Here is a 26,345-nt window from a genome sequence, read left to right as displayed (position 1 = left end):
CACCCCGGCAGGGTTATGGCTTTGAGAAGTCCTTACATGATACTGGAGGTTATGACAGTTTTTTTGAAGGGACCATGTTGTTTGGAGTCTGGAGTCTGAATCAATGACGTTTAAGCACCCAAAACATAGTGGAGAAAAAGGAGGAGTGAGAGATTTCTGAAAGGTGCCTCCTTTGGAGGCTGCTTTTTCTGAAGTGATCATAGTGACTGCTGCCAACAGAAAAGGGTGCAGACAACTCATACGCTGCCACAATATGTGCACAGCAAGAGCTGCGGAAATGATGCAGCCGAAGGTACTGAATGAGACCAGAACTAGAGCCCACTTTGTCCCACCTGGTGCTCATGCTAATTCCCAAGCTTTCAGGGTATGTCCACGCTCTGTTAGGACGTGTGTGTGAGGTTTGTGGGTTACGTTTTAGTTTGTTGGCTTAAGCACCAATGAAAGGTGAAATCACTTAAATTTCTGCTCAAATGAAATAAATGTGCCTAGCTATCTCTGAAGAGCACTGGGGTACTCTGATAGCTTTGCTGCTCTGGGTAGCAGACCTGGTTGAACTGGAGAGAGCTGTGGCATGGTAATAGATGTGGGAATTGACCTTCTGCTGCACTCTCCATGGAAATTTTCTGGTCTCACTGCCAGCAGGCTTGCTGTTTCCATCTGTGCTGTGTTCAGGCTTCCTGCAGTGAGGCACTGTGGCCTGGGATCCTCAGATGTGTGTTGGAAAACCTTATTCACAGTATTTCTAGGTCCAAGGAGTCCTGGAAGTCTCCTGAGCAAAGAAGTATTCTTGGGAGATTTCCTATTCTGACTGTTCAGGAGGGAGAATGGAAAGGATTCAGTTAATATATCCCAAATTTGGACCCTGTACTTATTTCAGACCTCCTGAGAGTCTTTTATTGGATGCAATGTTAGCATCATGCCGGAGGCTTCTTTAAACTGACCTTTTCCCAGAGAAGAAGCAGAGGGGTAATTCAAGATCAAATGCAGCTCTAGAGTAAAATGGCACATCTACTTCACTGGAGATGCAGCAACATGGACTGAAGTTGACTCTCTTTTCTTGTTCAGGAAACATTGAGGTTGCATGTTTTGTTTCATTTTATATAGACAACTACATTCAGGCAGCCTGCTGCAGAAACCTAACCTATGCATTGTGGTCAACTCTCCCCATTGTCTGTGTCTACCAGGCATCTGAGCAACTTGCTGCTTGCCTGGCCTCAGATGTTGTGATAGTCACAGGGCCTAAATTGGGCATGTGGAGGAGGTGATGGAATATAACCTGAAGTCTTTTCAGGCTGCTGGAAAAATTATTCATTTACAAAACCATAAAGTCACAGTGCTGGGTCATTGTAGCTCCTCTTCTTCTGCATGAATTCCTGGAAGGTGATGGATTTTCAGCTGCCACAGACTGTGGTCTGTCCTGCAGCAAAGCAAAAAGCCTGATCTGTCAGCAGTGCTCTACCTCTTTCCTTGTCAATATGCTTTTACTCTGTTCTACACAAACATAATTTCTTCAGTCCCATGCCCTGGGTTGTTTGTCTCCTGTCTTCAACCTCTTTTCCGACACTGCTGAGGGAGAAGTATGAGCAGTCGCAGTGCCATGCTGGGCACCTGTCAGGTGGACCCCATCTGTATGTTTCACAGAGGCTCCTGAACAGAAGAGAAAAAATCTTCAGTCACTACCAATCTGGTCTAGGAGTTGAACTGTAGACCAGAAGGCAAATATTCCCTGTCTTTTTGCATCTTTCAGGCTCCAGGGATGGATCCCAAAGATTTTCCAGAGCAATGTGAGAATGCAGGAGTGTACTGACCATATCAGCAGGCACAGTTGCCCTCCTTCTGCTTAGCGAGACCTTGTGTAGCCCCGGACATCACTCTCTTTTTCACCAAAAGGAAGAAAGAGAGGGCGTGTAACTTTATTTAACAGAGCCTGAACTACAAACTACATCACAAAACACTCTACAAAGTTAATAATACAAGGCACAAGTCGGATGTGATATAAATGATGTAAATGTGTGAACTCTGAGTAGGACTTTGGCAGTGTTCCCAGCCATGTTCAAAATGTACCCATGATATTTCTATCTCCCATATTGGGAACCCACTAGAGACAGGCAGAAAAGACTTAGGTTGAGTTTATTATCCATATTTATAATTCATTTCAGAATAGCATCTTCCTCCCACACTGATCCATTCTCACAGCACTACATATGCACCCAGCTCAAAGCAGGAAGCTTCACACTCTGACTTTTGGGGTTAGAGTTGAGAATGGTGAGAAATGCTTGAAGCATTCAGTGTGTGTTGAGAAATCCAAAATAGATGGTGCAAGGGAATATGTATGAATGTAGCTATGCAGGTAGAGGTAACAAAAGGGGTTTGTAAGCTTTCAGGTCATGGGACTTTGGGGCAGAAAGGAGGCATGCCTGAGTGTAGGAACCCAGGTGAAAGACTGACAGGAGATTTTTGGTATTTATCTTCCTTTTATATTTTGCCGGTGTTTGAAAAAGGGATGATGTCAGTGGAAGAAGAGCACAGAGGGATTATGTCTGTGACCAAGGTGGGGATAAGCAAAGTCTGGGAGCTGAGGATTTGCAGAGTAATTTTTGAGTTGGGACCTGGAGTCCAGGGAGCACTTGGATGTGGACATCTTGGCTTTCAGAGCCTTGTTGGCCCACAATGGGAACACAGAAAGTGCCAGCGGTTGTGTGGTTGAGCTGGTTGCAGCAAAGGCAGCAGTGCCGCAGCAATGGCTGCAATGGAGGTGCTGATGAAGGTGATGGTTGGCAATAGAGAGCCAATGGGGAGGATAGCAGAGGTGGCAGTTTGGGTGGAGAAGCAGCAGCACGGGGAAGAGTGCTGGTGGTGAGGAGGGTACTGATTGCAGTAAGTGTTACAGGAATGTTTGGAGTGCTAACTGCAAGTGAAGACAAGGTTGGCTAATTACAGACATGATTGTGAAGAGGAAGAGGAGGCAGGCTCGAGGAGGAGTGGTGAGGATTGTGATTATGGCACTTTGCAATGTAGAAGCCACTGCTCAGTGCAGGGCTATAAGGGTTTCAGCTCCCGTATTAACTGAAGCTGTGTTCTCCACATCTGCCAGCTCGTGGCTTGCTTGCTTCTCCTTCTATCTCACTCTTTACTTTCTTTGCTACTGCAGCATTTCCCCTGTTTGCATGTAGTGTGGAGAGAAGTGCGTTCATGGTTTTGTGTAGAAAAAAAAAATAATCTTAAATTAAACACTACCCCACTGGTGATTCATCCTGTGCCCCTTTGTCAGACAAATGCTAGTTGGGAGGTCTTCTTAGGAAGAATGGGGTTTTCCTAGTGCTGCAATGAAAAAATCGCAAGGAAGTTTAAAGGGGAGAGGGAACAACAAGAAAAAAGAAACCTAATTGTTCTGAGACCTTCCTCAGCATGAGAAAGGGTTAATGCTTTAAATGCAATGTAATTTCATCGACACTAAAGAACATGTTTCCATGGAAACATCAACCCACAGAGGAGAGAAAGAGGGGGAAAGGAGAGGGAGCAGCACTGAGAGAGCGGCTCCTCTGGCAAAGGAGGAACATCCTCCAGACCCCCCCACACAGTTACCGATGGGAGTGATTATTTGTTTGTTTTAATTGTTCCTCCCTTGGAGATGTGATAGGGAAGAAAGTGATAGGGTGCCACCTTGGCCAAACTGTTACAGACCCAGGAAAATTCAGTCACCCTTTTGGGACCGAGTCTCCTTGTGGGCAATAGCTCTGCTCCTGTGAGCACTGTGAAGTTGCTGCCCTTATAAGTGTGCGAATACTTTCAATACTTGATAAATGTTGAATAACCCCCAAATCACTTGTGGTTTCTCGGTGGGTTGAAACAGTTAAGTTAGTTTGCTGTTTCAGAGAATGTAATAAGGGGATTTATTTCAATCTCTCCAGCTAGTTTAGCCTTGTCTGGCTTTTGGCAGCAGTGAGAGGGACCTTTCTGGCAGATTTGAGTGGTTCTCCACAAGCAAGAAAGTCCTGAAAGCTCTAGAGGAAAACTGATGTGCTCATCTGCTTGCTGGTCTTGACTCCCAGGACAGAAACTAGAATGAACTCTCGGTAAATACTGAGATGCCCTTGTGGTTGACTCCCAGCACACCAGCCACCTTCAGAAGACCAAAGGGGCTGTTGACAGGCACATCTACTTGGACAGTTGTTTTAAGCTGTGGTCCACAGCCATGTGGGTCCATGGGAGATTTCAAAGGGACATGCAAAAATTATTACGAAAAGTAAGGCTGTTGTCAGTGGGATTAAATTTACTGTATGGGGACAGTGGTTCAACTGGAATATTTTTTACAGCTCTACAAATTGACAGAGCTTGAAAAACATAATCCTGGGTGAAAAATCACTGTGAAGAGCCTCATTTGAGTTCTGTTCTGTGACCGCTTGTCCTATCAACGTTTGTATAACTGTGCCCTAAGACAGATAAACAGATTTGAAGGACATTGCTTAACCTTTCAGTATTTGCCTGTTCATAGTGGTGTGGCTTCCATCAGTGACCTGTTAGGTGGATGTTAAGGCATAATTATGACCCCTTGTCGGCTGTTCTGACAAATGTAATTTTCCATGCTTTTGCTGCCCCATGTAAGCAGACTTTTAGTCCCTTCAAATGGGATAAATGCCTGGAAGACTAGTTTTACTTTGGAGAAAACTGATATGTTATCTGTTCCTAATGAATAAGGAAAGATGGAAAGACATAGCAATAAAAAAATACTTTAAAAACGTAATTGGCAGGAATTTATTAACTCAGTAAAGCTTTGCAGCTTGATCCAGTTTTGGACTGAACATTTAGTTTTTATTTTATCCAGTCACTGTAACAATTTTGACCTTAAAGCTATTTTGTTCTATTAGCTATTTTCTATTACTTAAAGGTTTGGTGAGTCAGTTCAGAAGTATATTTGTTTTTATCAAAGCTTTTTGGATAAAAGAAAGTTTCTGAGAATAGACTGATTTCCAATGCGATTTATAGATATTTCCAGCTTTAACCAGAGTGTGCTCTTAAAAATTTTTTCCTTGTTTCTGTTTTATTTCCAGCAAGGCCAGAAGGTGTAGAAATATATTCTCAAGCTACTTAGGACTATTTCATTTTCCCAGCAAAAATGATAATTTTTGAAGAAAAGTTGTAAATCAAATATTTTGTGTTTAAAATGGAATATTTTGGCATGGAAGTACCATTTGCCATCTCTTGTGATTAGAAGCATGGAAATTGTGTATTCCTGTTTCTCTTTCATGAAACTTGGATGGAGTAAATGTCCGGTGATATCCCTTCCCCTGTTGAGGTGATGCTGTTCCTCCTGGGACTCTCTCAGGGTGCATTACAGATTTTAACTGGGGCTCTTGTCCACAAAAGAGAGGGCAGAAGATATAGTGCAGCAGACCAGACTGTGTGGGAGCATGACCATGCCAGAAGCTTCATTTCCTGTCCAATGTCATCACTGTTTTCAGATCTTATGGTTCTCTTTCTTTCTGACAAAAGGTTGACCTCCTCATGAGAAAATGTTGTTGCCAAGTTCTTATCCCCCCTTCTGACTTAAAAAGTGGTTTTGATAGGTAATTTTTCCTGGCACTGGCATTTGTGAAAATAGGTCAGACAGGATGTGTGTGAGAAAAACTTGGCTTTGGTTTGGTTTTCAAGATATTGCTGTGACTGACAGAGCAGATGGGGCAAAATGATGATTTACCATGACCTTTTTTCCATAATCAGGTCACCTCATCCTAATGTATACCTGTGTTTCCTACAAGTGACCTATCTCTCTGTCTGGGCTTGGTACTGTCAGCAGCACCCTGGCAAAGGGAGTGTAAAATGCCACTAGATCTGAATGGCAGCATTTCTTTCCCCTTTTCTATCAAAGACAATGATTGCATAGGATGAAAAGCAAATGGGAGATCAGGTCCTAGAGTATATTAGGTACATGGAAGAAAACGTTGTTGGGGAAACTCTGAAGCTCAGTGAAGCAATTGGACAAGCAATCTTTCACCTAGGTGTCATTACTGCCATTTCTGCCCCATGTTCCCCATTGTGGGGTAATCTGGTGACCCAGCACAATGAGTCCCTTCTCTGTCTGCTTCCTGATGCACATCTGTCCATGCTGCAAAACCCTGTGCTGCAGTGCTTGAGTTTCCTCTTACATTTTCAGGAGGAAGTCTGGGGACTGCACTGACTATGGAAAATGAACTTTGCTTCTCATTCTCAGGAATGGTCCCGTCTCATTAGGATCAAGCAATGCGTGTAGGAAAACAGCCCTGCCATTGCCCTGGATCCCTACGTACTCTAAGGATAGATACATCCTCAGTCCCCAGGAACTGTCAACTCAGAGCCTTTATGAAATGAAAAATTCACGGTAGATAAATAGAAGAAATGGGAAATAAAGTGGAAGTACCATTTTTTTTTATTATTAAGACAGGGAGTGATGGAAAAGATTCATCCTTCTACTGTATGTAGGAGCTGTCACTTGGAAGTCTCAGCACACATATACATTGTTTTCAAAAAACTTTGCTGAATATGATGGAGAAACAGCAAAGACTGATCAGTAGAAATTTGTCTTCCACCAGAAATGGATATTTCACTAGTCAGGATCAAACACCAAGAAAATTAATCTTCCTAGAGGTGAGGGTCCAGAATCTCAGCAGATCAAATAGTATCACTACACAGATGTCAGTTGCATATCACTGATTTATTCCAGCCCAGTATCTGCCTTCTTGCCTTTTAAAAAGATGTGGACAGCAGGGAGAAACCAAATTAATCTCTCTGTCTCTGTTATTGTGTAGCCTGAGGGGTATTTCCTAATCTAGAGGCTCTCCTAACTTCTTTGCTTAATGAAAACAGTCTTGAGCTCTGGACATTTCTCTAAACCTGCTGGTCAGGTTGGTTCCCAGTAGTATAAAATGGCTGTAGCCTGGACAGGTTTTCTGGTGCATGATGCCTGCACAATTTGGAATTTGGTTGGTCTCTTTCCTACACTTGCTTTCTTTCTTGCAGTGCATCTCCCCAGATTCAGTGGTAACGTTGACAGTGTGAGAGAAAGGAGCAAATGAAGAAGAGTGATGTATTGTTCCTTTTAGACTTAATTTTCCCAGTCAACTGTTGCTTCTATTTTTTTGCTGTCTTCTTTTGGTTTTGTTCTTCATGATAGCAGAAAGAACGGAGTCCATGCCCCTTGTTATGTAAAATCAGCTGCACTCATGCCCTTTGCATGGAATCCTTTCACTGTAAATCATACCTGACATGGGACAGATGTTACACAGACACAGCCAGATGTGCCTGCCTTTCACAACTCCACAAGCCACCGGCACTGCAGCAGCAGGAGGCTAGGGCAGCACAGGGCAGCAACCAATGGGAGAGACTCTGGAAGGCTCAGCCAGCATCAGTACCAGCCATGGGGAAGTTTGATCAAAGGCCCAGGTGGAGCCCATTCTCACCTTTTTGGGGCTGAGCAATTGGGTTTGATATTCTGTGGAGACTGCCTTATCGTCTCAAGAGACCTCATGCACTCACAACTGGGTCTGGATGGCTGTTGTGCATGTTTTGGCTATCCTCTGAGGTGGAGGCAGCCACAGAAATATCAAGCAATTGTATGGAGAAAAAAATATCTGTATTATTTTAGGCTTTCCATGGGTTTGGAGAACAGAGGTTTAAATCAGGAGATTAAGGGAACAGTTGCAGTTTTCTTGTTAAAAAAAAATCTACACTATTACAGTCTCTCAGATGAGAGTAGAAGCTATTCACAACATACTTAAAGCTGTTTAAATCTTCGTTTGTCAATTACTTGCCACTTGGAGGTCAGAATTTCCATTTGTAGATAAATGCGCTCATCCTAAACTCCCTTTTCCCTGTCCTTTGAGTTCACCCACCTTTCTGTCTGTCCATCCTCATCCAAGAGCAGGTGCGTGGGGCAGGCAGGACCTGCTGCAGGGCAGGACTGATGCACTCTGCCAAAGCTGTTTGCATCAAGCCAGGCTGAGTAGGTCTTGCTGGTGCTGAGCAAGGGAACATGGTTTGGAGCTGTGGGTGCTTGGGCTAAAGTGCAGTAATATAATTGTCTTTGCACTTTCCTGGATATGAAGTGGGTCTGGGCAGGAGCTGTGCCTGTCCCTGGTACCTCTGGCTGGTGGGTTTTTAATGCTGTCTCTAGGGGAAAGAAAAAAGGCTATTTCACCATGCAGATTCTGTGGGGTACAGGCCTTTCTCTGCCTTCACCTCACTTCTGTTATGTTTGGCATCAGTGTTTCACATTACAGTGAGTTGACAAAGAGGCTGATGGTGATCTCCATCCCCATCCCCTTTTCCTGCATCACACTCCACCTGCCTTTTACCCTGTGAATGCTCTCTGGCAAAGGTATCCCATAGCCTTTTTGCCCTATCCTCCCCCTACACCCTGTTTTTCCCTTGTATGCTGGACTGCTGAGATGATTCCCTGATGCTGATGGTGAAGAGGCTGTTTTATTTATATGGCTTGTCTTATTCAGGGAAGCGGTCGATGTTACGATAATCATGCCATTTCAGACAGGCTGCTTGTCTCATTGGAGCATAACAAGCAGTGACAGGGCACAGGGGACTCTGTGTGTGTGTGTGTGCATGCACACGTGTGAGGTGGGGAATGTGATGGACTGAACCGAGGCAATATCTGAATTTGCCCACCCAGTTAGCAGGTTCAGGAGGAGCTGATTCCCAGCAAGGCACTGGAGGCAGAAGTAGGAGTGGTTAGTGCTGATTTCAAATGCATCTCCTTCAGAGCTGTCTCTGGGGCAGAGAACAATTCAGTTAACACCTTCCCTGTCTCCCTCTAAGCCCTCTCTGCCTGCCACATTTACCTCTCCAGGCTTTCTCCATCACTAGCTGAAACCATTTGAAATGTCATCATCTCTCTGCCGCTCCTAAATTGGCCATCTGATGTGGTTTTAATGCTCTATTTCCTATGCCAACCAGCCTTTGAAACACTCTCCATTAGCTTGCAGGGCTGACAGCCTCACATCTAGAGTGTGTGATCTTACCTAATGGTCAGAGCACAGGACGGGGAGTTGGGGCCCTCCAAATCTGATTTGCTTTGTGCCCAAGGACATGTCCCTTCCTTCTCTGTTCCTGCCTGTTCCTCTGTACCACGGGGCCCACAATGTCAGCCTGTTTCTACAGTGTTGTGTGTGATTTGCTCCCACCCAACTGAGTTTGGGCATTGCAGCCACTGGATCTCCATGGGGCTGGGAAAGGGCTTGACCCATCTGTGCTTGCACTGAGAAGCTCCAGAAATGCACACAGAAGCAAAACGCTTTGCTGAAAGGTGTTTCTAGCAAATAAAATTAAATTGCCTGTGTTTTCCCACCCACGCCCCCTTTCTGTTTCTCTTTCCATCTTAGAGTCCAAAACGTCCAAGGAATCATGCCCTGGATGTTTTGGACTCCAAGATGGAGAGAGAAAGGCCTTTACAGGCACAGTTTTATCTTGGGTTACCTCACCTGTATGCACAGCCCGCTGCCCTCACGTTGTGCCCCTGTTGCAGCTGATGGCTCAGTGCAGACATACCAGGGAGTCTCGCACCCACCTGGTTGCCTGTTTGGGGACTGGACAGTGTGTAGGCTGTAGGGAGGAAACCAATCCCCCTGACCAGAGCAGGCAGCAGTGGTGTTGGCATACCAGGGCAGCACTGCTGCCGAAAGGGATGACTCTTGCTGCTAGTGACTGAGGGCAGAACCACTCAAGTGTGACTGCCTTGCAGCATGCTGGTTACTTGGCCTGCTAGGGAGTCCTTCAAGCCCTGATGGTTTGTCACACAGGTGTCCCCTTGCTCAGTGCATCCAAGCAAGCCCTGCAGCTCCCTGTGTGCTGCTCCTGCCCTGCATCCCTGTGTAGGTGACAGGACCCATCAAGCTGCAGGAGTGCAGGGAAAGCTGGGGAGGGAGAGCTGCTTCTTCTGCGCTCCTCCTGCAAACTTCTGTACACATGTTGCTAATGGGTTTGAGAGAAAACCCTCTGAAGAGTTATTGTGCCAAATTTGGAGACTAATTTCAGTCATTAAGGTGCAAAGCGAGGGATTTTAGTGCCACTTTAAGTGTAAATCTCAAGGCAGCTCCAAGCTTGGAGTCACTGATGATCCCTCCTCGATTGTTATTAGTGGTTTTAATCTTTCTGGTGTAAAACAAACAGAAATTACACCCTCTTGTGTCATATCTGTTGCTGATTTCTGTGAAATTTTCTTGTCAGGCTGTGCAAGGGAGATTCCCATAGTGGCATCATTCTTGGGTGGGAGGGGAAAGAGGGCTGAGAACTGTTTAATATTGCTGTTTTTTTTATTAGATACTGGCACTGCTTTCTAGCTACTGACATATGAAGCTGCAACTCCCATCAGGCTAATGCCATCATCATCTTCTGGTAGCCTTGCTTTGTCTTTACTCTGGTGGCCACTGCAGAGAAGTCATGAGATGGGTGTAGCTGTAATCTTGGTCCACCAGAAGGTCTTTCTCACCTCCAGAGCCTTACATAGGTCTGGTAAACTCTGTATACCCAGTGATGGTCTGTGCCTGGCATTTCTTGGTACCAGGGCAATGCAAATGGCCAGGAAAGAAATGCCAGAAAAAGAGCACGTGTGGTCCTGTCAGAGGATGTTTTACACCATTACAAACAACAGCATGGCTAAGATTTTCCATGTGGCTTATGTTTTGGGGTTCTCTCAGTGTTTGGGTGCTGAATGGGTTCAGCTTTTGGAAAATAATAAATAATCTGCCTTTGAAAATCATCTTGTTACAAATATTTCACACTGGGCTCCCTTATGGCTGTTTCATATGCTATGCATGTCTCCTGAAGGTCACAACATGGAGCAAGTATGGAATTTCCTTTAGAAGCAAACTAAATTGCTGATTGCACTTGGTAATAGGGAATTAGTGGATGAGTTTGGCTGATTAATGGAGTTAGGACAAAAAAGTTTGTGAAAAGGAAGAAGCTAAAATAATGACTTGCTTTTTTATTTGTTGGAAGAAGTTTCCCTGTTACCAATGCTTTCATTAAATTATCAGGGTACAGATATTAGGAAAGTGTGAATCCACTGAAGGAAGAGACATTTTTTTTCCCTTTTTTTTCTTGATATTGGTTGAAATCAAGTTCAGAAGGGACAAACAAGCTGAATATCTGGAGATGTTTCCTGGTGTCATGGTGTAATAGAGCAGAAGAACCTCTCATGTCTGTAATGGAAATGTTGCTTGTGTAATTTATAGAACTGGGCAAAGCACAGGAGGGCAGAGTCCTGGGGCTAGCCCTGCAGGCAGCTTGGTCACCTCTGCCTCTCACGTGACGTGTTGCTACTGGTGCCAGAGCAGGTGTATAAAAGCAGGCGTATAAAAGCAAAATCTACTTCATGCAACAGGATTGTGAATTGGAGTGAAATATATGAACAAGAGAAACTGTCACAGTGCCACAGAGATGTCATATAAGCCACTGAACTGTGAAATGTGTATTTGCCTCCTCCTCTTCCCCACAGTGTCATCCTTGATCGTCTGACAGTTAAGAAAACAATAGACCTGATTCTCTTTTACAGCAACACCACTTTAACATGCTCTCACTATGCAGCAAGGCCTTGAAATGAGCGTAGCTGTAATCTTGGTCCACTTAAAGGTCTTCCCCACTGCCAGCGCTGAGTGAAGAGGCCTTAGGATAAATAAGATTGAAGCCCTGACTGTTTAATAGTCCATTTGTACGGCTGACATGAGATGCCTCAAAGGGGGATGCCTCGCACAGAAGTGATGGGGCCTTTCCAGACAGAGAGAATCATTAATGTTGGCTGTGGGGATTTGCAGGGCTGATCACCCTTTAGTTTGATCTTGCCAGGTATAAAGCATGACTCTGTCCCGATGGACAAGAACTTTCACTGGGCTGTCCTCAACTATCAACTGGGCTATTCCTAAACTGCTTCATATTTTTGCTTTGGGCCCCACGAGGCATGCTGGCTCTGATAGGGATGGAGCTTCTCACAGGTGTGCTGCTCCTTACTCTGCTCTCTGCAGCTTCCCTTATTGTTGCCTTGATGTTTGGGCTTTGGGGGGGCTGTCTCCATTGCTTAACCTGTGGGCCACTGCTGTCCTCAAATGACATATGAAATCCCCTTTGGAGAGTGAGAAAAGTGTAGGCTGTGGAGTGTGTTTACATGGCTAATTGCTATGGATCCCTCTGCCCTTTGTGGTAAGGGGAAATGAAGGACTGTAGGGACAAGTGTGTGACTCCTACGTGTGCTTTCAGGAATTAATTAAGAGCCAAGGTGGGACATCGCTTCCCTATCCCAGTCACGAAACGGGGGTTGCCTTGCCTTGCCTTGCCTGACTGTCCCAGTTCCTGGAGTAACTGTCCTGTTTCTTCTACCCTCTTCCTCTTAGAATTTCCATTGTTTGCAGTGTGCTCCTACCATCCTGGCGTAAGCTACAGGGGGGAGGCAGGCTCTCATTTTGGGTTCAGTTCCCAAGTGTTAACATTCTCCTTGCTCTTTTCTTGCTCCTGCAGGTACCTGATTAATGTCACCTTTGAAGGCAGGAATTTGTCGTTCAGTGAAGACGGATACCAGATGCATCCCAAGCTGGTGATCATCCTTCTGACCAAGGAGAGGAAGTGGGAGAGGGTAGGGCATGTTTGGTAATTCTCAAACTGCGTCAGGGAGGAGGATGGAGGAAGGCTCCAGGCGAATAATCCCCCCCACCTTTCTGTACTTCTTATCAAGGGCTGTCAATCTCCTTCTCGCATCCTGGACCACTGGTATCTCCAATACCCAGGCTGCTGTCTTCTCCATGCAGGATGCCATTACATTTTTCCATTAGCATGCATAAAAAATTCATCAGCTTCTCTTCTGTAACCTCTGAACATAAGTTTTCCTGCCTTTCAGAGAAGACACCTTCTCTGTGCCATGGATTTCAATGGCAGAGACAGAAAATATTTCTCTGCATGGCTTGGAGGTAGTATGCTAAATGCCTGTGATTGAGCTACAGACACATTTAGTAATATATGCCAATGTTAACTGTGCTTGGTCTATCTGGACAGTGTCTTTTTATGCATTAAGTAGGATGTGTACGTGAGATCATATCGTTGTTCAAAGATCCAAATTTGCATATTTCTGAATAATTTGCATGTAACCCAAAGCACTGTTTTAGAAATGGTGTGGATTTCTGTGTTAGTGCAAAGCTTTGGTTCATTTCACCTCCCACATAAATGTCAGTGGTCCAGGCTCAGAAGGAGCACTCCTAAAGGGTTTGAATTGAAATAGAAGGGGTAGTTTGAGGGATAAGAAAATGAGATATAAAAAAGTGATGGAGGTGAGAAGTCAGAGCAAAAGCAGATCACTCAATAGATAAAACGCAGAGCTTGGTTGGGATGTGATCTTTGTGTATGGCTTAGAAAAATGCCCCTTTATCCCACCAGGCACAAAAAGCCTTCTGTCCTTGACTGCTTGTTCTCTGTGTGGACTTGCAAGGGGCCTTCATGGCCAAAGCCAGGAAGAAATTAGTGAGGAAATGAGAATGAAATAGAGAGCTGTCAGGACAAGTGCATTAAGAAGAGGGTTAGAAGAACAACTTTTGAAGGAGGCAGAAGAGCCATTTCACTAGTGCCTGGCAGGCACTAAGGTCTTCCAGAAGTTGAAGGAGTTTGGGGAGACAGTGAAAGGCCCCAGCTTGTGCCTGGTTTCCAGGAAGACCTGTCTACCTCATGGTCTTGGCACTGTGCTGACCAGATGAGACTGTATGGTCTGGGAGTCAGCAGAGGTCTCAGTGGGACCGGAGTGTGAGGAAACACATGGCATGTCATCAGCATGTATGGACGGCTCTTGGACATGTTTGGAGGCAGGCTGGCTGGATATTGCACAAGGGGTGGGCAGGCAAGGCTCAGGCTGCAGAGACCTCACATCAAGTTCTGTCCATCATACAACTTCACTAAAGCCCATCAGGCAAAGTCCAGGAGGATTTGTTCCTAGCTGGCAACAATTTTTTTTCTCACAGAGGAAAACTCAATAGTCAGAGCAGGAAAGCACGGAAGTAGCAGCATGAATCTTGATAGTGATTATTAGCAGGGCCAGCTGTGGGGAATCTGTTGCTGGAATGCTTTGCAGGCTCTGGGGAGGCACAGCGAAATGCAGTCCTGTTTTTATCCTGCTTGTCACATGCTTTACCCTATCACACCCTCATTGAGGGCTTGGAGGCCTCCATGATTGGTAAGAGGGGTTTTTCAGTCTCTGAGAGCAAATCTGTGCTCTCTCAGATGAGCCAGACAATTAGTGGAAGGGACGCTGGTGAGCTGGAGTGCTGGGGATAGACCTGGGACCTGCCTGAGCCTTGCAGTCTGTGGGGACTACTTGGCATCCATTAAACCAGAACAGTTCTTCACTTCGTAGGAGCTGGGGCTGGATTAAAACGAGGCTACGATGAACTACGGTATTAGTGGTATGAAAAGCCCATAGTGCTTTCTGAACACAAATGTTTTACCTTGAAGTGGGTGTCTCAGTCTGTGGGAAGATCAGATTACTACAGTCAAACTCTGAGCTGTTTGAATTTTACACTGGCAGGTTCTTCCTGGAAAACACGGAAGTCATCTCCAACATGCTCTGATCACAGGCAAATATCTGTCATAGCTGGAACCTCATACTCTTTTTTTTTTTTTTCTTTTTCCCCATTCATCAGAAATGCAAACATTAAAATATGAAGGTGAAACAGAGCTCTTTGTGGCAAAGTTCATCATTTTGTTCCGTGTTTGCAGGGAGTCAAGAAAAGCAGAGTGCTGGCCCTTAACAGCAGTTCCCAAGAAATGCCACAATACAAGTCATAAATTATTCATATATTATTAGTACACAATTCCAATACTTTTGTAAGTGCATTGGTTTGCAGTGTAAAATCATCCAAACTCTCACTAATTTTTGCAAAATTGGCAAGATGCTTTGTCCTGGCAACTTCTAGGCAGTATATAGAAGAAACTGCACAAAGCGCAGGAGAGTTTCCAAGTCAAACACTCCGGCGGTAGGAGACGACAGATGAAAGGCTGCATGGGAAACACTGATTCAGTCCACTTGTCTGCGTTCGTTATAGCTCAGTCTTTAATTACATTGCTGCGCACTTTTATCCATAATCAGACGCTGTGCCTGGAAGGAACATCAAGAGGTCATTTAGTCCCTCCCTGTACCCAAGGGAGGGATCAACTAGACAAAAATTATTCCTCACAGATGTTTGTCTCACCTGAGAGTCCTTTGGTGCTAGAAACTCCATGAAATCCTGAGGCAATCTCTTCCATGGCTTCTTTCTCCTTACCCTGGAAAGTTTTTCTAGTGTGTAACCTAGATTTCCCTGTCTGCAGTTTAAGCCCATTACTACTTGGCATCTCCCTAGTGGACACAGAGAACTGTTTATTCTCTTCCTCTTTTTATCTTCCCTGTGTATGTTTGAATGCTTCTATCATGTTGTCTCCCAGTCATCTCTGCTGTAGATTAAACAAGATTTTGTTCAGTCTCTCCTGGTAGTGACACAGTTTGCTGCTCTGTACAGCTTGGTGCAGTTGATTCCTGAAAGATGGCAAATAGAAGGTGAGGAGTACGTCTCATGGGGTATATGTATAAGAAAATGTTTTAAAACAGGTGCAAAGCTCTCAATTTTCTGAGCAGCAAAGATGCAGAGGGTGACTGAACTGTTTCAGGATTTCATCTTGTGAGATTTTGATTTTTCATCCCAATTTGGGAAGAAATATCTTCAAAACCTCACCTGTTCTTTCAGAACAGGAATTAATTTTCCAGAAGAGCTACAGCTGTCCCTAGATTCTGATGATGATAAATCTCCTTCTGCGTCCTTCAGATATACTGAAGCCTCGGAGGGCTGACAATCGTGAAAGAACACATAGAGCAACCACTTTCTGGAAAAGGCCAGTAATCTGACTGCTTCTGCTCTTGTAGCCATGAGTAACGATTCCTCTTGTGATAAGCAAATGTGTTGCATTTCATTCACTTCTCTGTTCTCTGCTCCTTAGGGGCAGAAGGCTGCATGTCTTCCCTCAGTACCTTTTAATTAGTGAGTTAGTAGAGCCCCTTGCTTCACTGGCCAGACAGCTGAGGTGTGTTTTGGGTCCCTAGATGCCCCTGTTGTATTTATCACAGAGGGGCAGGTGTGCAGATGGAGGTGGTGAAGGAGGTCCACCCTGGTGCCACATGAAGGGCCCTGTCTCAGTGCAGCGATAAGCTGGGGCCAGAGATCTCCAAGGTGAGCCAGAGGATTGGTAGTACACTAGGTTTTGTGTCTGTGGGGTATGATGTTTTGTGTGGGAAGAGTTTTCACACAGGCTTTTTTTTTTACTTTACTGATTGCCTTTTGTCTGCTCTCCTATAATCCCACGTAATAAGAACTTACTTCTGGGTTCATGATACCTTCTTGAGAGCTGGCAAGTGCTGCTCTCCAGCTCATGCTCACATCCACCTTCCCTGCTGAGGTAGGGCCAAGCAGTCCTGTCCCATTACCTCCCAGCTCCTCCTGTCTGCTTCCTCACTTTCCCCCAGCAAACCTGGAGATGAGACAAATGTTACTACCTCTGAGGCCCTTTTCGGGATTCTTTCTCTTTAATTCCTTTAATTTCTAGTGAGTTTTGCACCACTTCTATTGTTAGGTTATTCTCAGCCTCTCCCTTTTGCTGATGCTTCTCTGCCTCTACCCTTAAATGTGTCACTGGGGATTCAGAGCACCTTTCCATGCGGCTCATGACAGCAGCCTCTCATGCCACCCCACAGAGCCCTTTGATTGCATGCTCCCTGCAGCATTTCCTACCACACATGCTTCAGTAACTCCTGCTCCTGGCTGGATGAGCAAAGCCCCAAGTGATGGGTTTGGTCAGGCTGCCACTACAAGCCACCTTAGAGGGGGATAGATGGGAAACTTATGCTGAAAGATTCATTCTCCCTGCTGCACGTGCTAATCCTCTGCCCCTATCAACCCTCACCCCACCTTAGCAGACTAAATGTTTGCTGCTGCTCCTATAATTATCAGTGTTTGACTTGTGAACTCCTGAAAATCAATTAGCAGCATCTGTTCTGCTTCCTCTAGCCATTGGTGCGGCCTTGATCAGAAATTCATGCTCTTAGCCTGTTCCCCTATACCACTGCACACAATAGTGGTTCCTGGGAATGGGGCCACTTGCTGTGGCATACTGTCAGCTGCCTCAGTGACTATAGACTTCCAGTACTCCCTAATGCCAAAATAGGGTGAAAAATGGTCCCAATACTCTCTACTGCATGGGCTTTCCAGAGGTGTGTTCAGCCCTGATCATAATCCACATAAGGTGAGTTGGTAAACCTGTGTGACACTGTCCCCTGCTTGGGACAGAGCAGTTTCATGCCCATCTGTGCTTGGGAAAGGTACCCTTGGGATGTGGGAAGGAGCTACACAAACGAAAAAGGATTTAGAAAAGAAAAATGGAAAAAATAAGGTTTGTTTTATGTAAGAAAAAAGAGGAAAGGGGACAAGATAAGCCTTTGGACATCTAAATTGTTGAAAACAGGACATTATGGTCAGTTGCTTTTCATGTCCACAGTAAGTAGAAAGAAGAAGAAATATTTCTGCTAAATTTTCAAGCAGAAAGATTTTGGTTAGATATGTAGGGAGCTAATTGATAGCATGGTGAAACATGGTGAGGCTCATTTGCTGGAGGACACACAGAAAAATATCCAACAGCGGAGGATCTAAATCTATCTTGTCCTGCCTCAGAGCTGGTGGATGCAGTAAGTGATCTCTTGTGGTTCTCTGCCAGCCTACATTTCTGTGATTAGATGAACAAGATGAACCTGAAGAGCATCTCACAAGAGACCACTTATTTGACAGGAAAGAAAAACTGGGTTATGGACAAGCTGATCAGCAAAAACTTCAAGCCTGGTCCAGTGAGGACATAATTTCTGCAAGCTTCTACCATGTACCTTTTGTATGAACAGGCAGTTTGCACATGAAGGCTGTTGTGGATGGCTGCAAACAAAAGCCCTTATGGAGGCACTCGTCACCTGCTGCAGTCTGCAGCTTTGGAGAGCCGATGAACACTACAGAGATGCTGAAGAGGCTGTAGCTTTTTATAATGATGCAGCCTTTAGGCCTGGTCTCAAGTCTTTCTGTGCTTTAAAAGAAACATTCACTGTCATTTCTTTGTGAGCTTCAACGTCCCAGTAGCACAAACAACAGGGGAGAGGAGAAGAGGACTGAAAATCTGATCAGTATTCTTGGCTTTAGTAAGAGTCTGTGTGGTACTGGCCACTCCATGAAGAACCAGCATGAATCATTTACCTGTTATTTTTCCCAGCAGAAAGAAGGATTCCGATTTCTTTATATATTTAATTTTCTGAAGAAGGCTCTTTAAAAATAAGAGAGGAACAGGAATGTAGGATTGTGAGGTGAAACGTGCGGCTGTACAAATCCAAACGTCTTCTCTGAAGGCCCTCCCCTGCCTTTGGAAAGATGACTAGATTGTTTGAGACAGTTTCCTCCTTGTGTTGTCTGGTGCCCACCTGAGAAAGCCTTTCTGATCACTTACACATGCATACACAGGTATGCTTGCCTCCCTGGGTGGAAGTTATTGCTTTTGGTCAGGTTCTGCTGTGTGTGTGGAGTTTTGTCACCTTGACAGCATGTCCAGGGACTTCAGAGAGGAAACATTTTTTATCCCACCGACTCCTTTTATGGTGAGACAAGATTGGATTGTTTTTGCCAATCAGTCTTGTTTTGCTAATTTCCCTGTGTTCGTGGGGATTTATGACTCATTGTCCCTGAGGAGAAATGGCATAGGAGTTTGTTTAAACCTACTCAGAGTTAGTGACTGATTCTGTTCCCATAGAACCAGTTTTTAGAATGATATAGCTTCGCTTAGGGCAGATGAACCATTCTGGATTTAAGCACACACGGCCGAAATTAGAATGGGAGTCTGTAAATGCATTTCCCCCCTTATTTGTAAAGTGTTCTTTCTGGACATTTCTCTAAGGGACCATAATTTCCTGAGTCTTTTGCTTCTCATTAGACAGCAGACTTGCATCAAAGAATGTATATTTTATGGATACCCCACTCCCAAGTGAGTGTCCCTTAGATACCCGATCTAGGTCACATCTGATGGCTCTGTTGATGACCCTGATTCAATCAGACAACCAGATGGCTTTATTTGTGCACCTATGCTGCATCCACTGTCAGGATTTGGCCTGGCTTCTCAAAGTTGTCCAGGATGTAACTGTATGTATTTGTGGCTATTTATGGCCATGTTAATCTTGCACTGACTCCTAAGGAGAAGGGCACATGCAAGTGTCACACAAAGTTTTCCTTATCAGACGATAAAGGGAACAATCTTTCTGAAAAAGCCTCCTATGTAAATATTGTGGACATGCTGATCAAAAGGTATCTTTGCTGGCTGATCGTATCAGACCATTAGATTAGATTACTGCATCCTGCAATAATGACCTTGTCCATCTCTTTGACCAAAGAGACACTAGCTGGGTGTATCCTCCTAACCACCATGTGTTATGTCAGTATAAGCTGTTTCGTCTCTTTGCCTCTTGCTAAAGTGGTTCCTGACTTTGCCTGAATTTTGGAGTGTATTTGTATGATTCATGAGCCTGCAGAAAAATATTCTGGCTCTTCTCCACCAGGCCCTACTTCTTGGCTACCAGAGGGAATTCTTGCATTGAAACAATGACAGCTTCTTGGAGAGACCTTGTCCTCTAATGCAAATCAGATATTGGAAAATCTGGAGATCTTTATTAAGCCCAGGCTGTAGTTAGAATGCTTTATACCATTTCTGCTGGTGTAGCTGATGAGTGTGATAGTAGCCATCTGACCTTTACTGGGGTTCCCAACCTGACTTGTTGGACAGGGAAACCCTGAGGACTGTGCCCAGTGTACTGATGTGGTAACATCATCCAGCCATGGGACAAGACTGCTCTTGCCTTGGTTGTGTTCTGGATGGGAGCTCTAGTCTGGGGCTTTCTTCCAGCTCACTCACCCATGCCACGCACTGAGGAGGGTCACTGTTCCCCCTTGCTGCAGGTACAAGCAGTCACCTCTTGCACATCATCACTGCTGTCCCCAGCACCCTGTTATGGACTTGGGACTCTGCTCTGCAGGGAGCTGTGTGAACGCTAACCAGAAAGGTGGCTCCTACCCCAAAGTGGTTACACTTTAATTAGAAGACAAAAGGCAGCAGATGGGTACAGATGGACCAACGGGGGAGTACAAGGGAACAATCAAACAACATTAGTCAGCATGGTAGGCAGCAGGCTTTACACACCAACTGCCTAACTCTTGTGAAGGCTTTGATAGGCAGCAGAGAATTATAACCGGCTTTGTGCAAGCTTATGGAGGCCTTGTTGAGAGTGTGAAGGGCAGATGGGAAAAAGCAGTAAAGGTGCTTTTGCATGCTTGGAGAGCTGCGACTGAGAAGGTGTAACAACTCAAAAATACCCAGTGCTGCTGGAAAATTTCCAGTCTTCTTAACATCTGAGGGGATAATCCTAACTTTACAGAGAACAAAAAAAAACCAAAAACCTGTGGTAAGGCTACATCTTGCGATGCAGCACCACCTTTCAGTGCAGGACTGGTGCACTAGTGCCAGAACCACATTACTTACGGTTGAAAACCATCCTGCTAGCCACCAGCTCAGAGGTTTCAATGGCATGTCAGATGCTGCTGTGTATCTGTGTCCCTTTGATCGTGAGTATTTAATTGATTGTGGGAATTTGTTATCCCACTGTGCTGTCAATAAACATCCATGTCTTAATTCAGGTCATACCTGAGCTGCTGTGGGAAGATAAGCTTTTAAGCATGGATACAATAATTAAATATTCCTATCACAATGCAGTATCAAGGATCCATCCTATCATCCCTGATCAATCCACGACACCCTAAAAGAAACAGGAAGGGGGGATTGATTTGGTTAGAAATGAAAGAACGATACATAGCTGTTGTTTTGTATTTTTTTGGTGAATGAAAACAAATTTGTATTTCTTTCTGAGTCCATGCAAAATGTTTTCTGACCTGGAAAAAAAAATCAGGTCATTTAAATGTAGTAAAAACATTTTGTGACATAGACCAGTTTTGGTAGAAAAATGTCATGTGAAAATGAAATTTTCTAAAGCTTCAATTTTGTGCATTGCCATTTTTAAGCAAAGCATATCATTGTGAAAAGTCTAAGTGATATATGATGACATTCTAAGATTCTACTCCCTTGCCCTCTCTTCAGGCCAGAACTCTTCTCTAATTTTAGTCTGAGCACAAGAATGATTTTTTCCCCAAACTCCATTTATGAGTGAACTGACTATTTATCAGCCCAACAGTAATTGCTCCAGCTGTACTCCACTCGAGAGTGACACAGACAGGTTACGTGTCCTGCAACTCTCGATGGATACACAGCACAGCAAACTTTACTTTCCGCTGCTTTGTCCCCAGTCACATACTGGAAATCACTTAAGGGAGTCTGTAGCAGCCAAAACCCACACAGGTTGCCCTAGTACCATTGTAAGGGGCAGTTTATTTCCCATTGCTTTTAGTGGCCAGACTACGCAACAAAAAGACAGCTGAGGAAAGTATGGGAATTTTGGTGGCTTTAAGATCTGAAATCCATGAAGAGACAAGGGCAGATAGGAAGGAGACAACCAAAGTGAGTCTGGAGGGAGTGCTAGCATAGCTTCTGCTAAAGGAGGTTCACAATGAGTGAACTGGTGCCTGAGGGAGTGTTTTCATCTGTTCGGTTGCATTTGCTTGAGACTGTCTCATGTCGATGATGTCTTTGCTTACCCTGTGAATCCTTTTCTTTTTCTATTTTTATGGTTCCTGAATATTATTAATTGGAGGCTCTGTTTTCCTTCCATGGGGCTTGAGAGAAGGGAGGTGCTTCTGTGCCCTCATCTGCATATTCACAGGACTTTATAGTTTTCTTTCTTTTGCCTTTAACTTTTGGTTTTGTTTTTCTTTCTCTTCCTCCTCCTTTTTCCCATTTTTTTTTTTTTGCTAGGGTTTTGGCAGTTTGTTTTTCCTGGAGTAGGAGTCTGGCCACATTGTACCCATGTACCTAGTCTGGCTTCTGAATGCATTTGGAATAAATTTTTCTTAGTATGAAATTGCTCAGACTTTTTTTCAGTAAGGGATATCTTGTTTGCTGTGTCTTTGGCTTGGTTTCTCTCCTCTGGTGTTGGTTCTGGCTAGTATTTCTGTGCTCGGTTCTCACACGCTCCTTGCTTTGGGTTTGAATCCTGATTGTGCACGGCTGACTTGGCTTGATGCTGACCTGTGTCTTGGCAGTATTTTTTACTAGACCAGGACAGTCTTCTCCCCTGTGGTTTTCTCTGTGCTGTTATGTGTTAACTTCGCTGCTGCTTTTTGAAGGTATCTCAGTGTTAAAACTGCGATTATCGCCGGAGCTACTGTGTGCTTCAGTTACTGTTGCTGCTCATGAACTCTGACATGTGTTCAGTGCCATCGATTTGAGCATACAATATGTTCAGCATCGTTTGTTTTCCCTCTGCCTGAACTGTGTTTTCCCTGAGTATGTAATTTTTTCAAACTGCCTTTGGTAATGTTAGAGCCCAGCACTCTTTCGTTGCCTTGTAGTGGTGTCTGAGTTTCTGTCACTATCCTTTAGCCTTTCTTCCTCGTGAAAGTTTCTTGCATTTACTGACCTGGGTTTATTTCTAAAATGTGCTGGGGGCTTTGCTGTCTTCTGCTGAGTCAGCAGTTTGCGAGACTTATTTAATTTCCTTCTACCGGGCTAGCTGCGTTTTGCAATGTCTCTCACCATGCCAAGCCTGAGAGATTGTTTGACAGCCTTTTTCTTGTTCCTGTTTAAGCTTTCAACTTGGTCTGCATTTTGTGTGACAGTTTCTGGTGCTTGTTTCCCTTAGGTTTATTTCCTCGGTTCCGGTACATGATAATGACTTACATTTCCATTGTTCCTTCCTTCGAGAAGGATCCTAAGCACTTTGCAAAATTAACATACAGGCAACATTTCACTATGAGTAACCTTCAGCCGCTCATGTGGTGGAATGGGGTTAGGCTGTTTAATGATGCAAAACAGTGCTGCACAGCCCTGTAGGGTAAGAAGGAGGAGTCTCAAACAGAAAGAGGTGAGGAATTTTTAATTGGACTCTGGCCAATTTTTTCCCTAAAGTCTGTTTTTGGGGAAAATTACATGGATCATTAAAGACCAGGAGTGATGAGGCCTGTGTCCTTCCCTTTCCAGATGTTAATGCCCAAGCCTCAGAAATATGGTGGGAGGAACAAACGAGTCTGTGAAAAAAAAACATAGTTCAGGATGAATTAAAATATTCATTAATTTTGGTCAGATATGGCGGATTTATTTTGAAAGTTTTATTGCTGTAAATGAAAACTAACATTTTGGTGTTTTCATGTAGACTCAGAAAAGCCTTCAGATACCATTCACAGAGGTAACATGGAGGAGGAAATGGCAGTATCTTCCCCCATATCTCAGAGCCTCGTTAGCCAGACGGTGAGAACAGACTCCTAGGCAATGGGAAAAATGCATTCAAATATCTTCTGCCTGACTCAGAACGGAGGTTTAAACCACAGTCTCTGTCAGCTCTCAGGAGAGAGGTCTAACTATTGGGACTGTGATTTTTTTAAAATTTATTTTTTAATTGAAACTTCTTTGCCAGTGAGTACGTGAAGTGTCTTCGCAGGTATTTGTTTGGATCCAAATTTCCATCACTTTTATTAATCATGTCTGATAAAGAACATGATTTTTGTGTGTGTTTGATTAGTGCAAAATTCAAAAAAGCAAACAAACCTGGGGTTTGATTGAAGCAATAACTTTTTTTTTTCTTCTGTATTGTTCAGATCTTGCTTTAAAAAGAATATTTTTTGTGCAGCTTAATCAGAACACCATTTTGGTCAGTGTTGAAGCATGCAGGGCTGGCCCTTATGAGACTGGGGAAACTGTACAGCAGGGCAGCTTGCCACCCACCGCATGACACGGGATGCACACTGCAGTGTTAATGCTCAGAGGTGATGTAGATCCTTTTGTTCTCCCAGTAAAGCTACCCTGGTATTATGTAATCCTGTGGGTTTTGAGAAGAAATGGTGTTTGCTGGTAAATCAATTTATACTGGCTGCATCACTGGACACCAAACGTGTGGTGCCAGTTTTCCAGTCTAAGCAGTGTCTCGCTCTCCAAGCTGGGAGATCTGGGAATAGCAGAAAGAGTCCCTTCCTCTGCATTTTGCTGTCTGAGATCAGCTCCTGCACGCTGAGTTTAATTGCTTGCTCCAAGCATCATCTGGGTGTTTTAAGAATTCAGGATTGCTCAGGTCACTTCTTTCAGGCCAGTGCTTTACTTTTGTTCTTTTTCAGAAGTGGGAGCTATTTGCTTTTCTTCTGAGATGTGTGCTCATTTTCACTGAGGCCAGAGTTCTTTGTATCGCTGCATTTAACTGTTTGCTCTGTAAAGACTGCTGGGATTACGGCAGCATCTCATTTCTGTAGCTTTTCTGTCTCTGTCAGGGGCTACCTGTGGACAGCTGCTTTCCTTGAGCTTCTCCTATGTATAGATCAGCCTGCATTTGTAGTTTCCACTAGCTTCATGCCTTGTCCCTTTCTTACAAATGGCTGCTATTTGAGGTCTTGGCTTTCAGCATGGCTGAGTAACAGACCCATAGTGAGCTGTGTGTGTCTGTATTTGAACAGTTATTCTCATCTGTGCCCTGTCTCCTGTGTTTGGTCCCAAATAAGTCCTGTGTGTGTATATATTTTCCTGCTCATTGCCCAGACACCTTGCTCCAGCCTGGGACTAATGGAGACACTGTCTTACAAATAAAGATTAAAAGAGTACAGTCTAGTGAAATCTGCACTAAGGACTTTCTCCATTAAGAAGTCCCCTGTCTCAAATAAACACTCCGAAGTATTCCCAGGGTTTATTGTGCAATGTTACTTGAACTTTAGTTAAAACCTGCTTTCTCTGGGTAGCCTGTGTCTTACTGGACCCTTGCCTGGTTGCTGAGGATAGATTTTTCCCAAGTATATATTTTTGCCAGATAGGGAGTATGATAATTTTCTGCAAGTTTTTGAAGGGAATAATCAATAAGGAAAGGAAGGACTTCTTTAGGACAATCCAAGTGAGTGTAATTAAAGAGTAATGGCGATGCAGGATGTAAAGCAAAAGTGCACTTAGACTGAATATCAGGGATCAGTGGGTTCTTCTGGAAGATGCAAAACAGTTGTCTGATGAATTTGCTGGGAGTGTGTTTGCTGCAGCTGTTGCTATGGGATGGGACACACCAAATGGGAGGGAGATGGAGAGGAACTGATGGAGAAATATCCACCAAATATTTTATTTTCATTGTTCCATGTCTGCCTGTGTGTTGCTCTGGAGGGCAAGTAGCACAGCACCCTCAGGGGAAATCCTCCTTCTCCCAGATACACTCTCCCCCCAGCTGCTCTGCCTGTCCTACGAGAAGGAGAGTACAAGAAAGTTTCCTTGCCTTCTGTTTGAGGGGAGGGGGCCATGACAGAGGGAGAGGGCTGAGAAGCCCCCAGAGGAGCCTGATGGGTCTCTGTGCTGCCTGCCCTGCGCCTGTGCGGGTGGAATTTTCCAGGATTGTCCCCCTCTGCCACCACCATCGCTTTGCAAACTCCAAGAAACGCAACTCATGAAAATGCATTCTTAGCACACAGCTGACATGGTCAACATCTGGTTTCCAAAGAGAGTGCTGTCAGAGATTTGAAATTGCTGCACTGTGGAAAAAAATGACTTGGGGTAATTATAGATACCTAACAATACCATTTAATTTCTTCTGCCGTGTCTTTCCTACATAGTATATCTGGTAATGCTTCAGAGAGCTGAATAATTATGACAGAGGGCAGTGAAGGGGGTAGGGAAGGAAGGAAAAGAGTTCCCCTGGGATTTCAGTTACGATCTGAAATTAAGGAAATATGCATGGATGATTAGATGTTTTCAAGCCCTGCTCCAGAAAGGGTGACATTTGCCTTTTTTGTGCATTGGCTATGAGAGGAGAAGGAGGATATGGAGGATGATGAGGGAAGCTGAGGAAGACAGAACCTCCAAGCACAGACTCCCGGGACGGGGAGTTTAGCATAAAGCTTCACTGACAGCCGGAGTGCTGCTTGGCCCCACTTCTGCTGAGAAGGCTCAAAGCTTGGGGCTACAGGAGAAAGGGAGGCAAAATTTGTAAGGTTGAACCTATATGATCAGTGGTGAGGCTGACTGCTCTAGGAGGCAATTCAGAGTGGTGAAAAGTCAGACAACTGCTCAAAAGCACCTTTGCTTCCTCTGATAGAGAGAGAGCCTGGAAAGACCAACCTCAGCAGGCTCAAGTGAGGACAAGCCTGGATCCCAGCAAGGTCTCC

At 44.5% G+C, this 26,345-nt stretch overlaps 1 protein-coding gene across 1 annotated transcript in view; it reads left to right on the top strand.

The window, feature by feature from the left end:
- Positions 1 to 12,610, top strand: part of LOC104466158 (glutamate receptor ionotropic, NMDA 2B-like) — a gene marked incomplete at both ends in the record, with an annotated part of 41,819 nt that extends 29,209 nt beyond the window's left edge. Inside the window, one exon of the mRNA XM_010079494.1 lies at positions 12,496 to 12,610. Within this exon, the coding sequence (XP_010077796.1) occupies positions 12,496 to 12,610 (115 nt within the window). The remainder of the gene's footprint in view (positions 1 to 12,495) is intronic.
- Between the last annotated feature and the right edge of the window lie 13,735 nt (positions 12,611 to 26,345).

Source organism: Pterocles gutturalis, unplaced genomic scaffold (genome assembly GCF_000699245.1).
Source record: "Pterocles gutturalis isolate BGI_N339 unplaced genomic scaffold, ASM69924v1 scaffold7534, whole genome shotgun sequence".
NCBI classification, from domain to species: Eukaryota; Metazoa; Chordata; class Aves; order Pterocliformes; family Pteroclidae; genus Pterocles; species Pterocles gutturalis.
This window is presented reverse-complemented; position numbering and strand designations above follow the sequence as displayed.